Here is a 27481-nt window from a genome sequence, read left to right on the forward strand (position 1 = left end):
AAAAATAGACCGTACCTAAAAAGCATTCTTGTGAGGTTTAATGTTTTTAGTCATGTCAACGTGAAAACAAAACTCTGCAGTCATTTTACCACAGAAAGGGTATATGCAAATTACCTTCAGCTTATCTGGGGAGGTGTAAGGTGCCTCTGGAGCATAAATCCTGAAAATATCTGCAAGGCAACAAGCTACTAACAAACGGACATCTTTATCTGGGTGCTTTAGGAAAAAATCAGAAGCCAGATGTAAGGCTAAGTTCAGATAATGCTCCTTTTCTTCTTCAGAGTCCTGATCCATATCCATGAAGGTTTTCACAACCATCTAACAGGGAAAAAGAAGAATTACATTAACTGCTGTGTGTTGTACATTTATACATGGCTACCTTAAAAAACCGTGAGCAGAAAACAAAAAAAGAATGAAGAAGTACATGGCCTAAAACATGACACTGCAGATACATATAGTCCACTAAATAAAATAATTTTTTTTAAGACAGATACATAAAAAGATTATCTTACCTTCAACCGTCTAACCATTTCCTCTTTGGAAATTTTGTCGGAGATTTCTTTGACTCCCGGGGGATATGTGATCTTTCCATCGTTGCCCTTCGTCTTCGAATGAGCCATGATGGCACAGCGTGGTTCTATCTCTATAACATAAAATAGGGGGGGGGGAAATGTAAAAAAACGTACCTGACCATGCTCAGGACCTGAAACCTAAATTGAGAAACAAACTTTTAAATCAACTCAATGAAAATTGTAATTTAACAATAGATTTTCCCATCAGAAATAGATTACAATACGCAGGGGTGTGGAAATTTTGAAAAAAACTACATGTCCTAGGACTAAAAGGGGGGACCCGATCTACTTGTCCCTCATGGAAATCTACTTGTCCCAATACAAAAATTAATTAATTTTTTTACCAAAACCGTATTTCGCAGTGCCAAGAAGAGCTTCTCATTGGTCAGCGCCGTCAGGTGACCGCGCTGAGCAACGAGTGCTTGAATTTTGCGAGCGAAATTTAGAATACATGGCACAGGTACAGGTAGGTAGTACACCCGTACTGGCGGATGGGAAGGACCGTTCGCTGAAAAGGTAAGTATAGCGGGGGATTTGAGCAGTTAATTCCATTTTCCCAAATTACTTGGGAAAGTGAATTTACCCTTTGGGGTGGATGCAGACTTGGGCGATCGTGTGCGGTTGCCACGTGGCCTCCTTGATTTCAATGGGGTTATATCCGCGTGGTAAAATCGCTGAAAAAAAGGTACATGTACCTTTTTTCGTGACACACACCGGGCTGTGTTTTCAACCACGATTATGTGCAATTGCGTGGGCCTTATTGTGGCGGGAAACTGCGCAATCTGTCTGGTGCAACTGGGGTGCTATTAGACGAGAATGGCACTGCCAGCGCGATCGGCGGTGGTGTGTGATTCTGTGACCGCCTGGCCATCCACGCGGTTTTGTGCACAATTGTCGTGCAGTAACGGATCGCCCACTCTGCTCACACACACACAATGCCCCATGCATGCGTTTATTCGCATGCAGATGATAGGGGTTGGTTTTAATTTTTTAGATTTTATTTTACTTTTATTTTTGCTTTGTAATATTTTTTATTTTTATTATATAATTTATTTGTATTTAGTTTACTTTTTCCATTTTTATGTATTTCCATTTTTAATTGTTATATATATATATTTTATTTTTGACTTTTTTTTCCTCACTTTATTGCTTTCACACAAGGGGTTAAAAGCCCTTGTGTGATAGCTTTTGGAGGTTCTCTTTATTGACCCTGTCACCTCCAACCCAGGAGTTCCAGCACAGTACTGTGCTCATTCTCCTGTGACAGGAAGTCAGTGTCACTATTCACACGCAGCAGAGAAGCGTTCTCTACTCTGCTCCGTGCTGTCTAACCTAATTTGCCGTGGTCACTGATCGCAAACAAGAGGGGGGGACCCCGAAGACCATGGCAAAAAAAGGAAGCCCACTTGCAGAGAATACTAGTTATTTACTTTTAATCACAATACCCAAGGGCAGCACACAGAAAGATTATATACAGTAAACTCTGTTATCCAGAATTCAACTAACCGGAACTCTCATCTAACCAGCATAAAAAAAAATTTCCACTGTCCACTCACGGTTCTGCTGATCTCCGTCATGTATTATTCAGGAAACAATCATCTGCAAACAAGTGCCACCTAGTGATCACTCCTAGTACTGCATTACAGTACCTGTATTAAAAGGAGAACTATGAGGCGAGTAATTTACACTCAACTTCATAGTTCGAGCCGACCTGTGACAATGAAATTGTCACAGGTCGGCTCAATAGATCGGGAAGTGAGCGAACACATACCGTCGCTCGCTTCTCGATCCTGTCCCGGCAGAGAGCCGTGGCGGTCACTCACGGCTCCCTGCAGGGATTCCCCCCCTCCCTGCTCCTCCAGCGCTGACTGGAGGAACGGACGGGGGCGGGTACAGCTGGCTTTGCCTCTAGATAGGAAGAGCCAGCTGTCAATCACGCAGCTGGGTGGATCGACAGTTTATGTCCTCCCGTGACCCTGAAGAGAACTATGGGGAAAAACACTGACCCCATAGTTCTCCTTTAAAGCACTAATACCAAGTGTGTCTAGATGTCTTAATTTGCTTTTGATTACTGCATTACAATATTAATATGAAGTCAATACAGAGTTTATGGACTTTATGTTATGGTATAGTATTAGTTAGACCGATCTTTAAAAGTAACTCTCAAGCAGCCAGAAATTACATTTATCCGGAATCAATCAATATCCGTGGATGGCAGATAATGGGGCGCTTAACCCCTTCGTGACTGACGACGTACAGTGTACGTCGCCAGAATATTTATTTATTTTTTACAGTGGGCGGTCCTGAAGTAGTTTACTTTATATACACAGAGCGGAAATTGACAAGACAGAGTATATCAAGAAGAGGTTTGTTCATAGAACAGATAAGCAAACCACACAGCAGACAGAATTTGAAGCAGTTGCCCATAGTAACCAGTCAGATTCTGTCTTCAGTTTGTTCAGTAAACTACTTCAGGACCGCCCACAGTAAGAAAAAAAAAACCCCCATACTATCCTGAAGTAGTTATACCTAAAACCTCCTGCTTCTAGGTATAACTTGGTATAGTTTTACACACACACACACACACACACACACACACACGACGGGTCTCCCCGCATTGAACGGATGGAGATTGGCAAGCTTCTAGCGGCTGATCTCTCCTCCGATCACTGGACCCGGAAGTGATGTGCATTACATCATTTCCGGTGTCACTGTGCACATTCTCCAACTCTTAGAGCCAGGAGAAGAAGCTGGGGAAGCAGATTGCTGCTTTATCAGCTGCTTTCGGGTCCCTGGGTGACATTAAGGCTCTGCAAGAATATACTATACCCATACCCAAATGTCAGCTACCAATAACTGATTCCATAGGCAGCATAAGGTTTATAAAAGCAATGCTTTTGTAGAACACAGCATCCTGACTTAATGCTTGCAGTACCGGTAGGCTGGGATATGCAGAAAATAATAGCAAAGGTGACTCTCAGATGCAGCTAAGGTTGCGATGATGGGACAAAACTAACCAAAGTTTCAGAAACGCTGATTTGTTTAGGTGCTTTCCGTTAACTTTATGTTTTTCTTTTATATTTAAGGTGATGCATCTGGGAGAAACTTTCTATTTTCTTTGATTCTTGAGCAAAGACTCTCTCTGTATACTCCATGTCACCTCTAGTGTGGTAGATTGAACTTGACCAATAGGTACGGCCTTTTTTGAACCCCAGAAGGCATTTTTTTCACCAACAAAAGGCGTTCCATCCGTCAACACATTACCCTTGGCATCCAACAGTATTCTAAAAAGTGGGTGGGGCCAGAAGGAGAGGAACGTGAAGAACTATGAGAAATAAGCATAAAATACCAGAAAAGAACACAAAGTAAACGTATTTGCCCAACACAAACCTTGTAAAAATAAAGTTGTAAGGACGGGCACTGTCCTTTCCAACCAGCCGGGGTCAGGTGCCCTGCCATTTGTAGCAGTACAGAACAGATGTTAACAATGTGACATCGAAGTGTGTCTAGTTTTTTTTCTCCAAAACTTTACTTAGCAGACCCATGTTAGGACTACGGGGAGCTGGATATAAGCGGCATTGTGTCTGTTTACATCAGAATACCCCTGATCCATCCCGATCAGGTCCACCAAAATGGAACTCTGTTCCATTACTATTTCTTTCCCCCTGGACCCAGACAGAGTCAGGGGTAAGGCACGCCTGTTTAGGTCTGGCTGACCATAGAGGAACATATGGCTTCTGATTAGAGGAAACCATATGGCATCTGAGCAAAATCACTCATCAACCCGCTCACCGAGCTAATAAAAGAAATGCTCCCAGAAGCTGAACCTAGTTACATGGCCTCATTCTATACCATTAAGGTGCCCATACACTTTACAATTATCTGCAGATTTTCTGTGGATGGAAAAAGTGCAACAGATTGGCCCAGGTGGAGATTACTCCATCCACGCTAAGTATAGATGGAGGAATCTGTTGCACCTTTTCCATCTGACCATAGAAAATCTGCAGATAATTGTAATTGTAAGGTGTATGGGCAGCTTAATGCTGAGCACACACCTTACAAACATCGCAAGACTTTTGTCTTGCGATGGTTGTAAGGTACTTAAAAAATAGGCAGATCGTACTTGCGATGATCGGACGGCCTTCCGATTACCGCAATGCCGAACCGGCAATGTGCGCTTGCGCACACCGGCCCGCCCGGCTTTTATCTTACGAACATGCTACACACCTGCTGAACATCGTACGATGCTCGGCGGGTTTTCGAACATGTTCGTAAGTTTAAAGTCGTGCGACCTTACAGTAGTAGAGGTCGCACGGCTTCCACACACACCTTACGATAATCGTACGATCGCGGAATTTCCCGCGATTATCGTACGATTATCGTATGGTGTGTGGGCACCCTTAGTCCTGTCAGGCTTGCCCTGGATGTCTGAATAATGATGGTGGTGATGGTTTTCAGGTGTTCAAGTGAGAGATGAAGCCATTCAAAGGCTAAATATTGCTGCCGTATAATAAAGACAGGCAAATTAGATTCACAGGAGAAAAATGATTACAGCACACATTTCTATTGGATGCTGCATCTTGTTGCACACCAAGGATACAAATACAAGAACAATTTGGAAGCACTAAGGCAGAACATGACTAAGAATGTCACACAATTATGAAGCTTCCATTAGCAATCTTATCTTAAGTAAGGAATTTTTGTATCTAAATTTACAGAGCAACATATACTTAATTTTAGAACACCTCTTTCTGTAAAAGCGACATTATTAATGGCGATTCCAGGTCCTACCTGCAACCCACACAGGAGGAAGGAGAGTCTTAGCTCAAGGGTATAGCCGAGTAGGTATAACTAACCGCTTGCGGACTGGCCACTGTAGTAAAAACGGCCGGTCCACTGGCACCTTGTTCCGGGAGGAGGTAATTAGAAAGCGGAAAACACTGGCTTTAGACACAGAGGCGATCGGACCGGCTCTGTGGTCACTGCGATTGCCAATGTTCACATTGCCAAGCCCTCCCCTCCGTTTTACAGCAGAGACAGAGTTTTAACCCTTTCACCCTCCCATCGCGCCTACATATGTTATTCCTGTGTTTTTTTGGCACTATTACCAAGCTCCATATTCATACTGTCCTGACATTTTTATTTGCAATGATTATAAACAAGAGTAAGAGAAACTGGCTTTTCTCAGATGTTTGTCTTTTTTTTTTTTACTTCTTTTTCTTACTTTTTTTAAATGGTTATTAAATACCACCAAAAAGAAAGCTCTATTTGTCCCCAAACAATTATATAAAACTTAATTTTGTTAGTGTTGCGTGACGGAGCAATTCTCACCCAAACTGCAGTTTCTGCTCAGTTATGAAAAACTAGTAAACCTGCTGATATGGTGCATTTGGCAACTTCAGCTTAGGGCTGCAACAAACGATTTTCATAATTGATTAGTTGGCCGATTATTTTTTCAATTCATCGGATAAAAAAAAAAAAAAAATTCAAAATAATACCCCCTAATTAAAATAAAATATACAAATGCACTGTTAGAGTTTACTTCAGAATAAAACGGCATGCACAATTTTTTGCAATTGCGCTTGAAATGAATAGCACTGCAACGCATCTCCCGCAGCAGGATTTGTCAGCCCGAAAGCGAAAATGGCTTTACTACCTTTTATAATTATTTTTGTTAATGATTGTATTGTAAGCACACGGCACTTGAATAGCTTCAGCAGGGGAATGACAGCTGCCAGTGGTAAGATTCCGCAGATGGCAGCTGAATGTAAATACAGCAGGTAGTGGGCTGGTGCAATAGCCAGCATGGAGGAGAGAGATAGGGGATCCAACCAGCTAATCGATAATGAGAATGTTGACAACTATTCTCATTATTGATTATTATTAATAGATTAGTTGGTTGCAGCCCTAATAAAAGTCTGTTCTGTGCATTTTAAATTACCAAAATTGAACACAAAAAAACAAAGATGTAGACTAGAGGGTTCTGTCAGGTCCAGGGCGACATCTAGGCTGGAAGTGCCAACTGTCTGTGACTAAGCACTCAGCTACTTCTTATCTTGCTACACAGCACTCCATATAATCACTTGTACTAGATCACTGTAAACACACTGGGAGAAGTTTTCTAAAACTGGAGCAGACAGAATCTGGAGCAGCTGTTCACTGTAACCAGTCAGCTTCTATCTAAGGGCCGATGCACACCTTGGCGACCTCAAAGTGCGGCAATCGGGCACAATTCCGCGCGCCAGGAGTCGCCAAGGTGTGAACCGATCACGCTGTGGGTGCCATTTTCCAATGGCACCCCAGTCGCACCGGGCGGATCGTACGGTTTCCCGACGCAATTCCGCCTGTGATTCCGAACACTAAAACAGCCGCACGTCCTGTATCGCAAAAAAAAAAAGGTACATTGCTGCGTGGCAATCGCTGCCTGCATTGTGCAGGACCGCGCGTTTGCGGAACGCGGAGGTCTGCACCGGGTCTCAATGATATAAAGGTGGAGAACCGAGACAGTGCCAAAACAGAAAAATACGCTTTGAGTATAGGGAATGTTCCAGGCGAAATAAAGGCCGGGGACTCACAAGTGGTTAACAAGTCAAGGATGGCAACTCCGTATTTCTATCAGTAGAAGCTTCCTTTAAGCATTCAAATCAGCAGCAAAATCTGCCAGATGTATTAAAAACAGAAACTGGCTTGGTAAATCACAATCTGCTTCTTTTCATGATAGGACGACTTGAGTGGCATGATCTCAGCTCTTCAGCTCCCACATAGTACACCCATTACCAGGTAATACCACTGAATATTGCTTTGATTTGCTGTATAGACAATGGAGAAGAGGATTTTCTTGGAAGAAAATGCCAAGGTAAGAGAAGTAAACTTGGGAACTACTCTCCAATGGAGTTCATGAAACATTAAGAGCATAAAAAGTAGAAAATGGGTTTGAGTTGAATTGTCTTTTATAGCTATATTATTATTATACAGGATTTATATCGTGCCAATAGTTTGCACATCGCTTTACAATATAAGGAAGACATTACAGTCACAATACAATTTAAGACAAGATGGTAAGGAGGGCCCTGCCCGTGAGGGCTTACAATCTAAAAGGGAGGGGCAAGTGATACATGAGGAGGTATATAAGTTATATATGTAAGTGTGCCCTAGAATTACTCATTGTATAACACATGTACGTTGATAAACGCATTGCACCATGTTTGACTTCTGTCCATGTTCCAGTTGTCCAGGGATCAGCATTGGAAAACCGCCGGCCATTTACCAGCAACAATAAGCAACTCATGGTGGTGTTCAGCCCACCTCATGCTGTTTACGTCTTGTGATTGCAAAGCCTGACTGTGAAACTTTTCCTCCGTGCCCTGATGCGGTCAAAGATGTAGATGGCATGAGGAGGGCTGAGCGAAACTATGAGTTGCATATTGTTATTGTAAAATGGCCAGTACTTTTCCAATGCTGATTGCTGGACAATCAGAACTTGGACAGAAGCCAAAGATGGTGCCAAGCATTTATCAGGGTACATGTGTTATATGGCTGTTTAATGTACTTTGTTATTTTTTTTTAAAGCCCATCTCTGGCCAGCCAAATAAATACCATTGCAGGGGGTGCAACCCCCGCACTGCAAGGGTTAGGTGCTCGTTTTTGTCTAAGGATTGGAGTAAAGCAGATTTACTTACCTGAACTCTGCTTCCCCAGGAGTCAGTGCTCACTTCTTCTCCCGCTCCGGACTCACTTGGCATCCTCATGTCTAATGCAGGTCAATGGAACCTGCATTGGATGTGATGTCAGCAGTCCTGGACTGTCAGAGTCCAGGGGGAAAGAGGCTGCGGGGACAGGTCTAGCAGCCCTGTGGGAGCAGGGATCAGGTAGGTAAATCTTCTTTACCACAGTCCCCTAGACATAATGTCCAAATAACCCTTGCATTGCAGGAGTAGCTCTACTGCAAAGGGTACTTTTTTGTTTTCCCAGAAGATAGACTTTAATTACAGGGTACACTTCCACTTTAAATAAAGTTAATCACAATGTTTAGTTTCCTTAGATCTACCGAAAACTTTGTAGTCCAACGACATGCTGGATCAGTACAAATATTTTGGACATTTTTAGGGCTGCAACCAACTAATCGATGAGAATATTTGTCACTATTCTCATTATCGATTAGTTTGGATCCCCTAGCTCTCTCCTCCACGCTGGGAGGCGGGCACAGCAAGCAGTGGGCTGGTACAATAGCCAGCCTGCTATTGCAATTTGAAAACATACATACATCATATTTTGCGTTCCATAAGACACACCGGACCATAGGACGCAGGGAGGTCCGATGCGCCTTATGGAGCACTTGATAGACCGTAGCTTCTGTCATAGCTTCTGTGACAGAGGCTGCAGTTAGTGACCGCTGAGACTGGTGGCGCTGTGATTACAGCGCTACGGTCTCATTGATTACACAGAGAAGACGAACAACGTCCGCTCTATGCTCTATGGTGATCTCGATCGCCGCTGCTGTAAGCCATAATCATCACAATTATGACAAATCACGGCTTGAATTATCTTGACTATGTGCATTTCATTTTAAATTAAGGATGGTATATAATTATTTTATTTAACCAATTAATCGAAAAAATAAATTGGCCAACTAATAGATTATGAAAATGAGTTGCAGCCCTAGACTTTTTAGGTAGGTTTTAATATCGCACAGTTTCAGGAAATTTAAAGAAGATTGTGCAATCACATTGTAGTAATATATATATATATATGAGCTTTAAGCTGGTCAGGCACACACCTTTGATAAATTGATTTTAAATTGGACTTTAATCAAGTCAACCACAACAAATAAAATGGTAACGCACACACAAGTGCTATTTTCCAGTGTTATTTTTACTTATCTGAAGAATTTTAACTCTGATAAATTTTTCATGTAACTCTTCTACTTATGGGATTCCATTTTGGAAATCAATTAGCTATTGGTTTGAACAGTTGTTTGAAAATGTAGTCACAATCTATTGAATTGACTGGTTGCTTCCCCTGGATGGGATTCCAGAAGTGAAAAACAAATCTACTGATGTACGTGTTCGGTGGCTGCGCCCACTACTTTTGTATCGGGAATTTTGTCCCTTGCTTAATACCTTTGCATTTATTCTTGAAAACTTGTCAAAGAATTTAAAAACAAAATCTAGCTTTTTCTTTAGATCACAATGTCTATGGCCCTGAATCACAAAAGTCTGCATGTATTAAAAATTCTTCTACTTTGCCCCTGATTAAAGAGTTCTTGCACAATTAGGATTTTAGTGCCAAATTATCTAATCGTGATAGTTTGCCATTACATTAATTATTTTCAGCCTCTGTTTTAATGACTAATTAATAGCATAGTAATCTACTAAAGTGTTTGTGCACACAGGTGTCTTGATGTCTGCTATTGCAGGACAAACCCACGAGCCAGGTAGCAAATTCTCCTTAAAAATTACAGCTGGTGCCTAACATTTCAAGGTTCTCTCTAGTCAGCTGAGCTGGCTCTTTTGAGAGAAAAAACAAAACACTAATTAAACATCCTGTTGGCCCATGGATTGGACAGACTGGCTCCTGAATTCCATAATTAGTATGCAGTATTGATATGCCTAACAGACGCTGCTCATTTCCAGGAGTACAATGTGTAATGCCCCCATGGCACCAGTCATTGATGTAGCTTCTCTCTGGGTACAACCTGCGCAGAGGGGTGCCATTGTGCTCCCTGCGATGTGCTGAAATGTTGGGTAGTGCTGATTATGCACCACGGCCTGCTCAATGTAACTCTATGAAGGTGCACCTAAGACACATGATGTACAGGCAAGATGGTGGTGCCTGTACTTGTGCTCTGATTGATACCAGCGGATCCTTTCTGATCCCACACTTCGGCTGTATATGGGACCTCAGTTTCTGCCTAAATAGTAATTACGGCCCGCTCTCTGACATTCCACGGTTCAACAGAGGTGGGGCCTAATTTAGGTTTGGGGAGGAAAGGAGATTGTGTAATAAAGTTTACTTTTTATCATTGTTTATGATGTTGATAATATTGTGTGTTGGTGAAGTAAAGATAGAGCTCAGGAGCTTGCAGAAATGTTAAAGAAAACGAGAAATATGGTGGCTGCCATTGCTGACCTGCCTCTAAAACATGTTGCCAGGCAGTCATGCTAATGATCTGATCTGTATACTGTACTGAAAACTGATCTAATTGTTTCTAAAGAGCTACAAAAGTAGCTGCCAGCAGTAGCAGCCCCCACATTTTTGCCAGCACAGGTTTCTGTAAAGCACCGTTCAAACTTCACGTACACTCTCAGCACGTGGTCCTGCGTGTTGCATTTGTGCTCGTTTTGGTGTGCGTCAGCCTATTAATTTCAATGAGCTGCCGCACACACGACAAACGCGGCAAATAAAGCTCATACAGCATTTTCACCTGCGAGCTTCTCACGGTTATTGACCATGTGTTTGTGCGTGTTTGAGGTGTGGGCAAAAAACACGCATCTTACCGGCCGCGTTTGGGGTTCCATTAACAAGTAATGGCACTGCAAGTGCATCACAAGTTAACACGTTGCCTAAACGCGCACCACTGTGTTACTCCTGTACAGTGCTGGAGCCTCTTCCCTGAGATTTGGGGTTCTTATCTTTCCCAGTATCCAGTGAGAAGACCCAGTGATATCACTGTGGCTTGTACGAGCAAAGTCAGCTTTACAGTAGTAATAAACTATCAAATCTTTTGTTCAATAATGAATCTAGATCAAACAATTATACATTGCCCAGCAAAGAATTGCTTTACATGTTTGCCCAAACACCATCATCATGTTTCTAAACAGCTGCTTCCAAACCTCTCAGCTCCGCTTCCCTGAACTTACTGTCCAGTACAAGATCACAAGGGACAGAACAGAATCCAGCAACTGTTCATCTACTAGCTAGGAGGGAGGGCTTGATTTGCTGTGTTTGTGGAGACAGTTTACTGGCACACACAAAAGGTGACAACATAGCACTCTGCTTGAGAAAGAAGTCACTCCAAAACATGAGATCAGGACCAGTGCTCGGGGGACCAGCTGATTCTGCAGGAAACTACAACTTGTAAACATGGAGGAGCATCTATTGTAAGTGATTTCATCCGCCTTTGAAGTAGCCTAAAATCCTTTTGACTTTAATATCACTGTAAAATGTTGGCAGACATAGGTTCATGCACTGATAGCACTTAAGGGAGTTAGCCGCTGGCTGCTGGGCCTAAGCTGGCCCTTATTGTTACATGCTACAAATTGATGTGGTTTTGTGTGTGCTTTTTCCAACCGCTGTATACTGCAAATGTTTGCTATAGCGAGAGGGTTTCAGATGCCAGAGAGGCTGAGTAATACTCTGGCTCATTGAATCTGCCTTGCAGTTCAACCTCAAGGTCCCTGCCATAGTTTTAGCCTTTTTCTGGCCACGTTATCCGATTATTCGGCTTTGGCATTTTGTCACTGAGCCACAGAAAGCATGCAGCAATTGTTACAACTCTTATACAGTAAGCTTCTCCTGTGGGCGCACAGACTCTTCTAAGGCCCCTTTTCTCCGATCTGCATCTTTTATATCACTGCTATGAAATAGGTAACTAGTCAAAAATTTAGCCAAAGTAGTCGGTTATATTTTATACTGGTCAATGATCACACACGTGGCCATGTTAAGCAGCCATCTGAACCTGCATACAAGAAGCTTAAAGTAACACTAAACTCTTCCTTCCTTTTGGAGGGTGGCTAGGTTTGTTCCCCATGGTCTTGAGTGTGCTTCCTTCTGTGATGAACTAAACATGAGATTGTAGTCCATCCTGGGAGGGAGCTTGGAGTGGTGACTACTTTACAACACACACAGGGACCATGGGGAACAAAAGTAGCCACCCTCCGGAAGGAAGGACAGTGTCAGCACCCATTCAGAGATGATTTGAGGATCTACAGCCGAATGATGGAGAAATGAGATACATTTTTGTTAATAGTTAAGGAACTTGAATGCATTTATAAGATTTAACTCCTGAGTTTAGTGTCACTTTAAAACTGTTAACTTCACTTCTTCCAGAGAAGTCATGTGACATGCTCATACACTATGGAGCTTTTGACAAGCCAGTCATACGCTTATGATTTTGGAATGGAACTAGAAGGCCTTGTTCATGTGAGTGTTAACAGGGAACACTACAAAGACTTTTTTGAAACCTCCCATACACTCCCTCAGCCGATGCAGTAGAAAGTGTTGGCTGACCTGAACAGGTCATTATGCGCTTTTGTGTTCAGTAGTGTGCACCGACGTGGGTTTCTGCATGTCATACATGGATTGATTATTGTATATTCCACCGAATTGTGCAATGATATTTCAATAGCTGCAGTATAACCTTGCTGTATAAATTGCTTGTCATATGCCATATACATACTTACAGCCAACCCTTAGCCCTCGTTCACACCTGAACGTTTTGTAGCACGTTCTACGCTCGAAGAACGCTCTACAAAACGCTCAAAAATATAAATTGCATTGGAGTCAATGGACTCGTTCCCACCTGTCCGTATTTCCGCCCGTCCCGAACGCGCTACAAAACGGCCCACGCCTGAAAAGGTACAGGCACTACTTTGGGCCGTTTTGTAGGGCGTTTTCCATTGGAATACAGCCAAGTAGCCTTTGGAATCGCGCGACAGACGCGCTTCTGCAATACGCCTAGGTGTAGGGCTGCAACAACTAATCGACATAATCGATTATAATCGATTATTGAAAAAGTTGTCAACTTTTTCAATAATCGATTAATCGGTTTCCGATCAGTTGGCCCTGTTCACGGCTCCACACACGCTGCGCGCCCCACCTCCTCCCCAACTCACGCTCACCGCTGCCAGATCCGCCCGATGGACTACAATCTCAATACAATCTAGTAGTCCCATCACTGGAGCCATTTTTTAAAACCTTTTTTATTGTTTATCCGATTAACCGATTAATCGAACTTAATAATTGGCTAACTAATCGATTTTGAAAATAATCGTTAGCTGCAGCTCTACCTAGGTGTGAACCCAGCCTTAGGCGTGATTCACAGCTGCGCGTTCCGAGAATGTTACATAGTATTTGAGGTTGAATAAAGACATTAGTCCATCAAGTCAATGTGAGGGGATTCATACGTTTTCATGTGTAACAGTCGTGCATTTACAGAAACGCACAATGCTCTTCTGGTGCAATTTCTAATGTCACCCCAAATGCGACAGGCAAATCACACGGAAATAACTATTGAAAATCAACACCGGTAGTTCTTGTGAAAATGCCAAGTATCTGAACTGGTATCCAAACTGGTACCTGGACATCCCTACTTTAAAGCAATATAAAACATCAACCAAATAATGCTTTTAGAAGTTTATAGGAAACCCGTCTGAGTCATTGACTTGCAGCAGGTATGCAGACCAGGAGTTTGGAACATAATGAATCCAGACACAAGCTAGTATTCTCAGGAAGAGGGCAGTTACAGATCAAGGTTTGTCTCTTTTGATAGGATCTCTTTAAAATGGTTTGTACATGATGGTGCTAGGGATGCATATGAAAATGTGAAACTTAGAAGTGGCTGTCTGCCTGTAGTGTTCCTTGCACTCTCTGCATGACAAATTACATACTGTAAACCCAGTGTTACTCAACATTTTTCCAGTCATGGCACCCTTTAAAATTAGGGCTGGTAATTATTAAAATTTTCGTGTTCGATTAATCTAAATGTTTTTTAATCGATTAATATCGATTATAACGCACATACAGATGCAACTACATTGGCCTATTCACATACAGCAATGAAGTAATAAAATGAACTAGTATCACACTAATCCAGCACGTTATTAATCTCACATGCCCCACTCAATATGGCCGCCGCTTGAGTGGGGCAACTCAGAATAATAACAACATGCTGGAATAGTGTGATCCTAGTTCATTTTATTACTTCATTGCTGTTCTGTATGTGTATAGGCCAATGCCTTTGCTGGCGCTCGTGCAGAACAAGTACTCACCGGCCCAAGTGGCTCCGTCGGCTAACAAAGGGAAGCCTTCGTTAGCCGTCACGGACATCAACGTCACCGGACTCCTCCCCCCTTCCCTTCGTTAGCCGACAGAGCCACTTGGGGAAGGGGGGAGGAGTCCGGTGACGTCGATGTCCGTGACGTCACCGGATCTCCGACAGGACTCCCGGAAGCCGGCGGAGAGGTGTTTTCACTTTTGATCAAAATTATTTTATTCGATCAAAAAGTTTTACGATTAAATCGAGAAATTAATTGTTAATTTCCGCAGCCCTATTTAAAAGTATGCAAAATCTCCAGGTAGCCCAATCTAAAATTACCAGTACATCAGATTCTCCCTTTTACTACCAGAAGCCCCCCCCCACCCCCACATCATCGGTCCCCCTTCACAGCAGAAGCCTGCCAGCACCATGGAAAGGCATGATGCTGAGAGAAGGCAGAAGACACCCCCGGGGGGGCCATGGTACTCTGGTTGAGAAAAGCTGCTGTAACATTCCCCGTCCCAGTTATTTTAGATGACTTGCACAATACATTCTCCAGAAGTTGTGTAACTTGTTGAACTGATGAAGGGCTCTATTTTCTATTGTTGCACTAAGCTATTCAAGGCAGTAGAAGCTGCCAAACGTTTCCTATGTATAATCTGCTCTAAGAAACAGCTGAAACATACTTAGGTATGCTGTGTGAATGTGAACACATAAAAAACATAGTGTGGTTTCTAAAATTTGGCTGCAAAAGTGTAAATACACTTTAATGAAAAATGAAGCTTTTATTGTCTTCTGAGTATGATTAACTACCGCTCGGCCGGGAGCTTCTTGGATGTAACTGGGCGTGTATACACGTCCTGTTACATCCGCCCGCTCGGGCGCGGCACACGCGAGTGGGAAATGCCGTTATTTGAAAACAGGCAGCAATGCCAGTTAATATACAAGCGATCCGCCGCCTATTGGTCCCGGGCTCCGGTGCGAGCCCAGGACCAGCATACTGCCTCTGTCACAGGGGATCAGAGGGAGGTCGGTACACGATCTCCCTCCGGTCCCCTCTCCGCTGTCAGAATGCGGAAGTGGTGTATTATTAAATCACTTCCGCATTCTCGTGTCACTCTCCAGCTTAAGATGCTGGAGAGAAGCTGATGAAGCAGATCTCTGCTGTCACCAGAATCCTGACTTTACTAAATGGGTCACTAGATAGATTTTGGACGAGTCAAACGTCACCGGTACCCTACGTGTTCAAAGGCCGTGACTGTGTGAAGTTCATGACTACAGTCCTTGAGTTCATAAGTTAGCAGTAGCGGTTTCCCTGTTTTAAATAACTTTTAATCTGGTAATTTTAAAATACTCCATATTATTTGATATACATATGAGTTTTTTTGGTCCAATGTGGTGTGTTGGCAGGCCACTCAGTATGAAGGGGCAGCCTTAGTGTGCGTACATTAGTATAGCGACATACTGCGAATCTACCGAGTGGTCATATCTCTTGCTGTGGATTTAGGGTTCACATCTCACTGGGGTTCGTGTGTCCACATGTAATGGTGTGTTTGGGGGTTCCTGTTGTGATCTCAGCAGCAATGAACTTATCTGTTATCATTTTCCAGGCTGGAATAATAAACTGACGGTAGGGATGCAGTATGAATCACTTTTCATACCTCATGCAGTCTAATTTTGCTTAAATTAAGTAGTAATTTATTTTGATATGACTAGCGTCTGTAGAGAAACCCTCAGGTTTGTGTTTGTGAATTATCTATGTATAGTAAATAAGAGGAACCCTTTGAATGAGCTGCTGTTCTGATACATCTTCTGCAAGCTTTTAATGTCACACTTCCCTAAATGAATCATGGGCTTTAAATTTTAAATGGTTCGACTGCACGGTATATTATAGTGATGAAGAATAATGTCTACAGTGTTTTTATCTTCTTAAATTACTTTAAGCATTCTTTGACAGATTTTGTAAAATATGATAAAGTGGAGCTTTGGAGTTCAATGACTGAGGAAACCATTTTCTGTAAATTTTTTATGTGGTGAGTTAGCTAAAACAAAGACAAAAAACAAATCTACAAAACTGGATAAACCCAAGAGCGCAGTAGCTGGTGCATTCAAATACAAGTACCATGGTGTTGGAATCTTTCCTTTGAGACCTATAATGTTAAGTCTAGCAGTATATGACATAGTACTGATTCCCCAGTCAGGCAGGATTAAATGGTGCTTGTGTTTTAAAATTAAGTGGGTCTTACGTGGTTTTAAGATGGCCACAGCATTGCAGGCATTGTTCCACTGCTATTGTTTGGACTTTTATAGTCCAGATGTTTGTCAGGAGCAAGGGTGGGCAAGTTAATGTGGAATTCAAGAGCCGGCACGTTTGTTTTAGGAGCGAGCTCCATTGACACCTAGAGGGAACCTCAAACCTTGGTGCTAGCTGTAATTTTCAAGGAGCATTGACTACCTAGCTCCTGGGATTTGTCCAGCCCTGATCACGGGTGTCGAATTGTCCTCAGTAGAGTGTTCAGGTTTGCCTATCACTCTGTATGGATAACTAAACAATCCATTGGCACAATCCATTGTCTATTCTTAAAATGACACTATATACTTATTGGAGATTAGTTTCTTATTCACGGAAGTGAACTGTTGGCCTGAAGAGTGAGTGGAGCTGTTTGAGGTGGAAAAAAAATAATTAGAAAAAAAAATAGCTTTTGACATTAAAAAGACCCTTTCAGCAGACTTCACATTTTAAATGAAAACCTTGCAGCAGTAGAGAATAAGAAGCAGAAAAAAGAACTCCCATGTTGTGGCCTGTGTAACTTTAGTAGGAATCCGACCATTCCCTGGAAGTGTCAATTATTGTCTGTGCCTCCCCTGCTGCTATGTAGGCAGACAGCAGGAGCCTGCACAGTTACATGTTAGCAGATATTCAGATTTTAGTAAAGATAAATCGATTTGTTATGCGTGCACCCATAAAGTAATTCAATAAAAGTTCCATTTGGTGCAGAGTTGTTGGAGCACACAAATTTACACAAAGCAGGAGCCGACTGTAAGATGTGCGGAGTGGAGGGGATGTCACTGCTTGCATTATTCAGTGCTCTGTCGTGTGTGAGCTCTTGCCGTCAGCCTCTCTCTATATCCTGTCATCAGGCAAATAAGAGACTGCTCAGTGAACCTCAGACGTAAATTATAATAGGGAATACTACAGAGCGTCATTTGAGTGACAGCTCCGAGTCTGCCTGGGGATGTCACATCCAAGATGGAAGTACAAAAGGGGTCTCCAGCAAACTTTCAATCTAGTCAGCACATAAAACTCTGTTTTACTACTCAGGTTAAAAACCGAGGTTTAATTGCATACATTCAGAATCTACACGGTGGTATCAAGGCACCTCTGATAAGTGCGGTCCCTAAAATTATCTATACAGTAATCACATTTTTCTAAAATTTCGCCCAGCTGTGGCCCTGTCTGCTGCCTCCCGTCCAACATCCAACATAAATCAAAAGGAGGCGGGTGGAGAATTGCCTGACATGCAGTCAGATGCAGGCACTGTTTATGTATTTTGACAGCTGACGGGGCTGACTGTAAAAATACAATAGCTGCAGTAGGAGATTCCTCCATCACTACGCTTTAGCATGGATGAGCAATCTTATTTATTTCCGCTCAGACTAGAAGCTGAAAGAGAAAAAAATTATCGGTGTACATCTAGCTTGCTTTTAGAAATCTGATTTCCCACATATGGGACATGCAATACACAAATAGCCAGACAGCCAAAAGCTCATCATCTTTACAAGGCAGCTGAAGATTTCCACTGTAAGTCTGCAACAAATCTGAAAAAAGCAAACATGGCAGCCACTCAGATCAGTTTGAAATTAGGAAAAAGAAGTATGCACGTGAGCAGGACAGTATAGAGCCAAGATGGTGGTGCCCAGAATCCGCCCCAGGACTGTTCATCATTATATCATCAATAATTTACAGGGAGATTTAAATACACAAAACAAGGTAAATTTTACATATAATCTTATGGAAAGATTGTTGCCGATTTTTTTATTCCCCCCCCCATAAAAATGAGTCTCTTTAAATGGCCATTTCATGTGACACAATGTTTCCACTCCATGTGGGTATTTGTTTGTGAAATTAACACTTGTTGTTATGTGATGAAATGGCATTTGAGTTTAATGAGTTATGTAGGGGGGTTATTTACTAAGCTGCCAAAGTGAATAAACGACCCGAAGTGAAGGGAGCCGAACCTCGTTCGGCTATTCACTTCTGCCATATACGGCTGGCTTTGGCTCTCTTCACTTCAATTTGGTTCAGCTGAACAGCTTCGGCGTGTTCGACTAAACGGAAGTGAAGAACGCGCTCGCCTCAGCTGATCCAACATCTGGATCGGCTGGCACGAGCGTTCAACAGTTCATTCAAAGCTGTTCACCCCTATTCTCAAACATATAGGCAGAGCTAGTGGTGACATCACCGCTGGCTCTGCCTGTGGTTATTCAGCTGGTACCTGTCAAATCGCTATTGAAAACTTCTGGCAGAATGACAGATGGGGGAGCCAGTCATGACGTCACAGCTGGTTCCACCCATTTGTTGTCATTCATCCTGGCCCAATGATAACAGATAGGCGGAGTCTGCGGTGACATCACCGCTAGCTCCGCCTATCTGTTTACATTGGTCCGCCACATGTCAAATTGTTCATTTTGACAGGTGCAGGAGCTTGCGGCAGTCAGGTTGGTAGGCTTTTGGACCGTTCTCCCTGGTTTGGCTGCGTGTGCGGCTCAGTACAACCGAAGCATATGTGTTCGGCTCGGCTGAGCTCTTCGGCTGCTGTACGGGCTATTGTGAATAGCGCGTATAGCAGACCTTCAGTTCGGCTGGACCGAAGGCTTCCAGCAGTCACTCGGCGTATAGCTAGGCGAATGATGTTCACACCGCTTTAGTTCCCCCCAGATGAAGCTGATGAGTATAGACATTTCCTAAACTCGTCGGAGCCATCTAGGGTCGCTGGTGCTGTGCAAAAGGGAACATTTACAAATGAACCCCTTAAAGAGGAAGTTTACCTATATCTTTAGAATTATAACAGACACCTTTAGAGCTGCAACAGTTAATCGATTTAGTCGATTAAAATCGACGATTGAAAACGTTACCAACGTTTTCGATCGTCGATTCGTCGGCTATCGATTGATTTCCCTGTTCGGATTTGGAAAAGTTTAGTAATGACAATCTACAAACACATACTTCAAGATAATTGCTGGCTTTTTTCTTTGCATTCCTTATTTCTGTTTTCCTCCCCATTCTTCTCACAGTGGCCATTTTTACTAAGGGCAGATTAATCCATCTCCCTTTTACATCCTGGAACTCTCGCTCATGTGACTAGGATATGTGATCATGCGTGGTATCAAGACACCTCTGATAAGTATGGGCCCTAAAATTGTCTATACAGTAATCACATTTTTCTAAGCTCAGGGGAAGAAAAATGCCTTTACCTGGGATCTCATGAGATTTCCCAGCAATGCTCTGCTGATGTAACCTTCAGAGGATGCATCTCTTAGGCATAGGCTACATCACTAATGCCCAAGAGGACCTGGAAGTAGAAAACCAGTAATTGCAAGAAAAATATGTTTATTTAACTAATGAATGTAAGATTATTTTTTTTATTATCAGCATGCATTGCGTTACGGTGCTTTTTTTTTTGGGGGGGGGGTTCTCTTTTGGATTTGTTGTTTTGACTTTTTACACTAAGCTATTGGTTCCGACTTGTGTTGGTCTACTGCGTTGACATGCATTAAACACGCATTTAAAGCGGACTTTCTTTTTTTTAATTAACAACAAACACACCTTTAGAAAGTTTAGTAATGACAATCTACAGACACATACTTCTAGATAATTGCTGGCTTTGTATTCTTTGCATATCTTATTTTTCTTTTCTTCCCCAGTCTTCCGACAGTGGCCATGTTAACTAAGGGCAGATTACTAGATCTCCTTTTACTTCCTGATTTCTAGCACATGTGACTAGACATGCGACCATGCACACCATAGCAAGTGAGGAAAATGCCTTTCCCCGAGAGCTTGTGAGATTACCCAGCAATGCTCTGCTGAAGACAAGGCAATCCCAGTGTGCATTGCGTTGGCAAACTGAAGTAATTTGTCCTTTCAAAAGCAGGAAGTGATTGCTCTGCAAGTGTACGTATTTCTCAATCACAGCATTTTACACCTGACATGTCCATGTTATTATTAATCATCATACATAGAGGGATGCATTGGTAGAATTTGATTTTTGAGTGTAACGATTCGCTTTAATTACGTTGAGTTTAAAAGAAGTTGTCTGCTCTACTTAATTTGCTTTCAGTGGAGGGCAGCGCACTTAAATGCAACGCACTGGTGTGAACTGCTCCCATTCACAACCATTCATTCATTTTCAGATGTCCTTGCGTTGGCATGCATTGAAAAAAGGATGCCAACACATCTGGTGGAAAGGAGCATAAAAGCTTGCCGTGCACGCTGTTAAAAAAAAAAAACCCTTTATCAATGTTTTCTATGCTAACAGACGGCAATCATCCCACATCTGCTTTATGCTCTTAGAGCTACAATCAGAAGCATGGAACCCGATCATAAGCATGCAGCCAGGTCACACTTAGTTTAGTAGAGATCTGCAGCAGCTGCAAATCTCTCCGATTATTTTCTTTGGCAATTTCTAGTTGGCGGAAGAGTTTCTGCTAGAACTGGAAACAATGCTCGTCTATGCAACTAAAAATTGCTGATACGCCATGATCACCATCTGCAGACCCCTTTACACCACGCAAAGCTTTCTGAAAAATTCCTACATGCTGCATCACTAAAATGATTGGGAGCATTAGAAAACGGCAAGCAGCATATTAGAACTGCAAGTGTATCATTCAAATGTTTGCTATTTTAATCCTGCCCCAGAGATACAACAGGATTTCAAAAGAAATCTACCTACAAAAAGGGAAAATTACACATTTGACAACTGTCACCGGAACAAATCTCCCCACTGGTAGACTTCTCTTCACTTCCTGTTGTAGGGACAGCTGTCAAGACTTGCCTTGTTTTCTGTTCCATTGACAGGAACAATGGTCTGCGTTGGGTCCAGATAGCTATTTTTACAAGCAGAGGATATGTACAGACTATTCACCAACAGCAAACTATGACAGTTTATACAGGTTTTTCACTGAAAGGTTCACTTTAATAAGAACTATTTAGAATTCAGGAACCCAAGAACATGCGTTTTCAATGACAGTAATCATTTTAAAATAATAATTTAATATAACTTTAAACTGAATCCAGGATAAGCAAATATTGTCTGAATACAAGAGACATGTTTATTCTCACTTGAATCTTGTTGTGCTCTGTGTATTTCTACCACATTGTGCTGTAGTCCAGTGTGAAACCTTTGCCTCTGTCAAAAAGACCAGTCACTGCCATTCTCTCCCCTTGCAGAGTGACTGGACTCGTCTCCGCCCCCCTCCTGTAGGTTTTCTACAGGTAGCCCGCTGGACCCTTCCCACAGCTCTGCTCAGGCTAGGTACAACACAGTGATGTCACTGCTACTTTTACAAGGTACTAAGAAGGTTTGCTAAGGCATTTGGTCCACCTACAGTGGATTTATATCATTTGTGGCTATTGAAAAATTTATATAAAAAGTGACACTAAACTCGAGTTAAATCTAAAAAATACATTCAAGTACCTCAACTATTAACACAAATGTATCTTATTTGTGTATCACTCGGCTGTAGATCCTCAAATCATCTCTGAATTGGTGTCGACACTGTCCTTCCTTCTGGAGGGTGGTTACTTTTGTTCCCTATGGTCCCTGTGTGTGTTGTAAAGTAGTCACCGCTCCAAGCTCCCTCATGAACGTGAACTAAGAAGGAAGGGCAGTGTCAGCACCAATTCAGGCCCCGTTCCCACTGCGCGATATGCAAATCGCACGTTTGTCGCACGATTTGCATATTGCGCGACATCGCGAGATTTGCCGCGCGATATCGCGTTCAAGCTTGCATTGAGCAAGCTTGAATCGCGGCTAAATCCGCTCCAAAAAGGGTCCTGCTGTAGCGACACACGACAGCAGGACCCTTTGCCCCATTGAAATGCATTGGAGCGCGATATTGCACGGTAATTTGCCGCGATATCGCGGGAATTACCGCGCGATAAATCGCTCAATGTAAACGGGGCTTTAGAGATGATTTGAGGATCTACAGTCTGAGCCCAGTTATACACAAAGAAGGTTCAGTTTAAATGAAAGGATTTTTTTTTTTATATATAAATGAAAGTTTGTGGCCAGAGTTAAGCTTTCATTAAAAAAATGTTCAATTACATTTGTTTCAGAAGGAAAATAAAAGTCACTTTGGAACAATAAGAAAGTATTGATCAACTGTATATATTACCTACACTAAATCTTCACACAATGAAGGAAATCTCTATGAACAGGAACAGATCAGAGGTCAGCTCTTGTCTTGTCTGACACTTGAACTCTGAAGAAACCTTTCAGGAGCTCTCAGCTGTAACACTGACCAGCCCAAGAAGAGACGTGGGGGTATAAGTGAAAAGGACAGAGCTGTCCATACGCTGCTGCTAGATTTTTGTATGAACGTTCATAAGAACATTCTCATCAGAACATTCGATAATGTAATCACAGACTTACCGATCACTGAAATTTCATTTGATTTTAATAATTGATTTTTGAAGGAAGGGGGGGGGGGGGAAGGATTGTCCCTATTAGAATTTTAATTAATTCAATAAAATTTTCCATCTTGCCCACTTGTTTTGTCCCTGTGGTCGAAAACGATCGTCGATCTGACCCCATTAACTACTGAGTAATCGAACACTCTGCAAACAGATTTTGTCTAATGATAATTGTAGTGGTGTACGGCCGGCTCCACACACGGTACATGACAACCACTTTAGGGGTAGAACTGAAATGACAGCGCTAGAGACCGCACAGAAAAAATACACAGATCCCAAAAGACATAAAAACGGGGCACAAGGCATTCCTCACACACAGAAAAGTGACAGGTGATATATTAACAAGGAGAATGAGCTTGGCCGAAGGAATGCAGCAGTATCCCTCCACACATCAGTACAACATGAAGGAGATGACAATCATAACCCGGCAAATTTGTCATCACCCGAACCTAGTACAGACCATGATGACTTCCATTCATAGCAGGCAGGCCAATTCCCAACCTTACCTGCTGTCCTGCCTGCACAAACATGCCAGTACGCTTCACCATTTCTGAAATCAATGCCAAGAGGTATTCTGAATGCATTTTTCAGCCATGTGTTTCACATTCACAGAATACAGAACAAAAATGGCAATAACTTTTTTTTTTTTTAAATGACAGGACTGTGTATGTTCAGCATCAGGAGCCATGCAAATTGAAGGGGCGGGTTGTTGTAATATAAAGACAAAAGGGAAAGGACTGTGCTCAGAGCTCATCCATAGGAATGTGGAAGCCCTCCTCACATCTGCGTGGCATAAAAAGGGCAGCAAACCACCAGCACAAGATGCTGCCAAAGCCTAATACATGTGTTCTCCTGGCCTCAAGGGGCATCTTTTAGATTGTAAGCCCTCAGGGGTAGGGCCCTCCTTACCATCTCTATATTGTAAAGCGCTGCGCAAACTGTTGGCGCTATATAAATCCTGTATAGTAATAATTTAATGATCGCCTATAGAGTGCGAGACCCACTGTAACAGCTTAGACAAACAAAAAGGACAAAAGTAAACAAAAAGCACAAAAGTACAGATCACAATCAGAAGCAGATTGATGAAAACTGGAGCTGCTCCCCATCTCAACCAACTCTGTGACAATTCTCACACAGTGAAAACTACTGATATTTCCAATTCTTAAACCGATTGGTTATATCACATGCATGCATTGCAAAATTAACGCACGCTACCGTGCAACACATCCCCCGTGCGTTACCAGTGTGGGAGGTGCCTTGCGTTGCCATTCATTTCAAAGTGGTCAACCATGCCGCAACCTGCAGATCCGCAACACTGTGCGTTGCAGTTCAGTTGAGTTGAAAAAACTTGAGCATGCATTATTATTTTTTTCAACCACCCCGCACTGCAAGTTATTGCGGTAAGGTGTGATGCAGCACGGTCAGGAGCACCGCAGGTGAGATGTGCATTTGGGGTACCATTCAAATGAATGACAATGCAACGCACCTCCCGCACGGAAGGTGCATTCCACAGTAGCACACGTTAATCACACAGAGCAATTAGCACACGCATGTGGTGTGATCAAGCCCAAAGGCATAATCCACCTTTTGCAAAAATAAAAAAATGGAACCGCATTAACAAAAAGAAAAAAAGTTAATTTAAATGCACATTTTATACTGAAGCCCGCAGAGCATTACAGTCGTGACTCCTGCAGGCTCTTCCCCCATCCCCAGGTCAGTAAAGAGGTACGGACTTTGTTTTCTGTCATGGGGCTGGAGGAAGTAAACAGTGGACATCATATCACCATACTTGTGCTTCTTTGAAATTATTATTATACAGGATTTATATAGCGCCAACAGTTTGATCTACAAGTCCCTGTGCAATGGTGGTAGATGGGAATTGTAGTCATCCAATTTATGAAAAAAAGGAAGACACTGCAGGGCACAGAGCCGTATACTCTAAATATGGGAGTAACATGAAGCATGGTAATAAAGATGGAGTATTCTTTTAAGTCTTCATTCATCAAACCTTCGTATTTCTAAATAATCTGTGAAAACACATGCACCGATTCCAACCAATCAGCTGTCATCTGTCAAATGAAATCACAACTAAGGGCAGCAGTTGTGCTTTTCCTCCAGGTTTGCACCATGAAGTGGCCTTAGTCAGTCGCCCCCCCAATAGATGCTCTTCCCTACAGAAACACGCTTGATTACACAGCTGGGGCGGCGGGGTCCCTATAGGATGACACACCGAAAGGGGGGGGGCACTATAGGATGACACACCGAAAGGGGGGGTCCCTATAGGATGACACACCGAAAGGGGGGGGGCACTATAGGATGACACACCGAAAGGGGGGGTCCCTATAGGATGACACACCGAAAGGGGGGGTCCCTATAGGATGACACACCGAAAGGGGGGGGGGGTCCCAATAGGATTACACAGCGGAGGGTCCCAGTGCTCAATAATGGGGTGATGAGCACAGACACCCAATCAGCGATGTCAACATATCTGGCACATCAAAGCAGAGAAGCACCGGGGCCCATAGCACAGATGAACAACAGGGGCCCCTACATAAAGCACAGAGGAACAGGGGCCCCTAAATGAAGAGCCAAGAACAGCTTTTGGGGCATTTATATAATTAAAGAGGACACTTGCTCTATAATCTTCCAGGGGCTCCTCACAATGAGAAAGCCACTATTAGGGCCCGCGATATGAATAGCAGCGGAGCCCATTTATTGCCGGCTACAAGCCGAGCTATTAAACCCAGAGCGAATGCCAGAATACTGCCCATGGCAACCAGAGGTCCCCATCATAAGCCTGGCAGGTTGCTATGGGCAACATGATCAGCCCAGCAACCCCTGTATGTAGGCACAGGTCACCTCCTCCTCCAGAAATACAATGTGGAATATAATGGGGTGCTGGGGACCCCAATGTAAACGGTGGCTGTGTCCCTTTGTTGTAGGCTACAGGCTGACCTAAGAGGAGCAAACATGGGACTGCTGCCCCTAGCAACCAGATTCCTCCACCTGCAACCTGGAAGGTTGCTATGGGCAACAGCCCCCCCGGTGAAGTCGCAGTTCATCCAGAGGAATGCATTGTGCTGTGATATAACGGGGTGCTGAGCACACAGGCACAATGTACAGGCTACACCTAGACGGAGAATGATGGATGGGCTCTACGGCAGGGGATGGGCTCGATGCACCACAGACAAGGGAAAGCAGGGCTGGGTACATAGAAGGGATCCCCGCCGGATCTCCAGCCTGGCAATGACAGAAAGGCAGGGGGCCGCTCCCCGTAGCCCCCGCACCGCTCCAGAAAAACCCGGAGGACACCCCCACTGACGCCACCTCTCACCTTTTCTCCACCGCAGTCGTCACCCGTGCTCTTCAGTAGTCCGAACCGACTCTTCCCCGCCCGTGTCACCCGCACCGTGTCGCCTTCCCCGAGCTTCAAAATGGCGCCAATTTGTCACCAGCGGCTCCAATGGAAGCGGCTGTGGGAACAGCGAGACCCGCTGCACATAGCGGGCGAGCAGTGCCACCGTGCGGCGGACGGAGGAAAGGCCAGGCCACGCCTCCTAGTGACGTCATCCGCTGATGTGCCGCTTTCTGCGACCCCTTCAGAAGGTGGATAGTGGACGGGTTGTGTTTGCTTCTGTCTGTCCCTTTCTGGGTTCCATAGACTCTGACAGTCCTTTACTGAAGTTCATAGACTCTGACAGTCCTTTACTGAAGTTCATAGACTCTGACAGTCCCTCTCTGAAGTTCACAGACTGACAGTCCCTCTCTGAAGTTCACAGACTGACAGTCCCTCTCTGAAGTTCACAGACTGACAGTCCCTCTCTGAAGTTCACAGACTGACAGTCCCTCTCTGAAGTTCACAGACTGACAGTCCCTCTCTGAAGTTCACAGACTGACAGTCCCTCTCTGAAGTTCACAGACTGACAGTCCCTCTCTGAAGTTCACAGACTGACAGTCCCTCTCTGAAGTTCACAGACTGACAGTCCCTCTCTGAAGTTCACAGACTGACAGTCCCTCTCTGAAGTTCACAGACTGACAGTCCCTCTCTGAAGTTCACAGACTGACAGTCCCTCTCTGAAGTTCACAGACTGACAGTCCCTCTCTGAAGTTCACAGACTGACAGTCCCTCTCTGAAGTTCACAGACTGACAGTCCCTCTCTGAAGTTCACAGACTGACAGTCCCTCTCTGAAGTTCACAGACTGACAGTCCCTCTCTGAAGTTCACAGACTGACAGTCCCTCT

The 27481-nt window shown here is 43.4% G+C and overlaps 1 protein-coding gene across 2 annotated transcripts in view; it reads right to left on the bottom strand.

Moving 5' to 3' along the window:
• The window catches only part of PDS5B (PDS5 cohesin associated factor B), an 86773-nt gene extending 59997 nt beyond the window's left edge, over positions 1-26776 (bottom strand). For both annotated transcript variants that reach the window (XM_018554259.1, XM_018554267.1), the window contains exons 1-3: positions 26574-26776; positions 513-643; positions 115-318 (exon numbers count right to left, since the gene is read on the bottom strand). In XM_018554259.1, the coding sequence (XP_018409761.1) occupies positions 115-318; positions 513-620 (312 nt within the window). In that variant the 5' untranslated portion in view covers positions 621-643; positions 26574-26776. The remainder of the gene's footprint in view (positions 1-114; positions 319-512; positions 644-26573) is intronic.
• Between the last annotated feature and the right edge of the window lie 705 nt (positions 26777-27481).

The sequence above is a fragment of the Nanorana parkeri genome, unplaced genomic scaffold (assembly GCF_000935625.1).
Source record: "Nanorana parkeri isolate BGI_ZX_2015 unplaced genomic scaffold, ASM93562v1 scaffold8, whole genome shotgun sequence".
NCBI lineage: Eukaryota > Metazoa > Chordata > Amphibia > Anura > Dicroglossidae > Nanorana > Nanorana parkeri.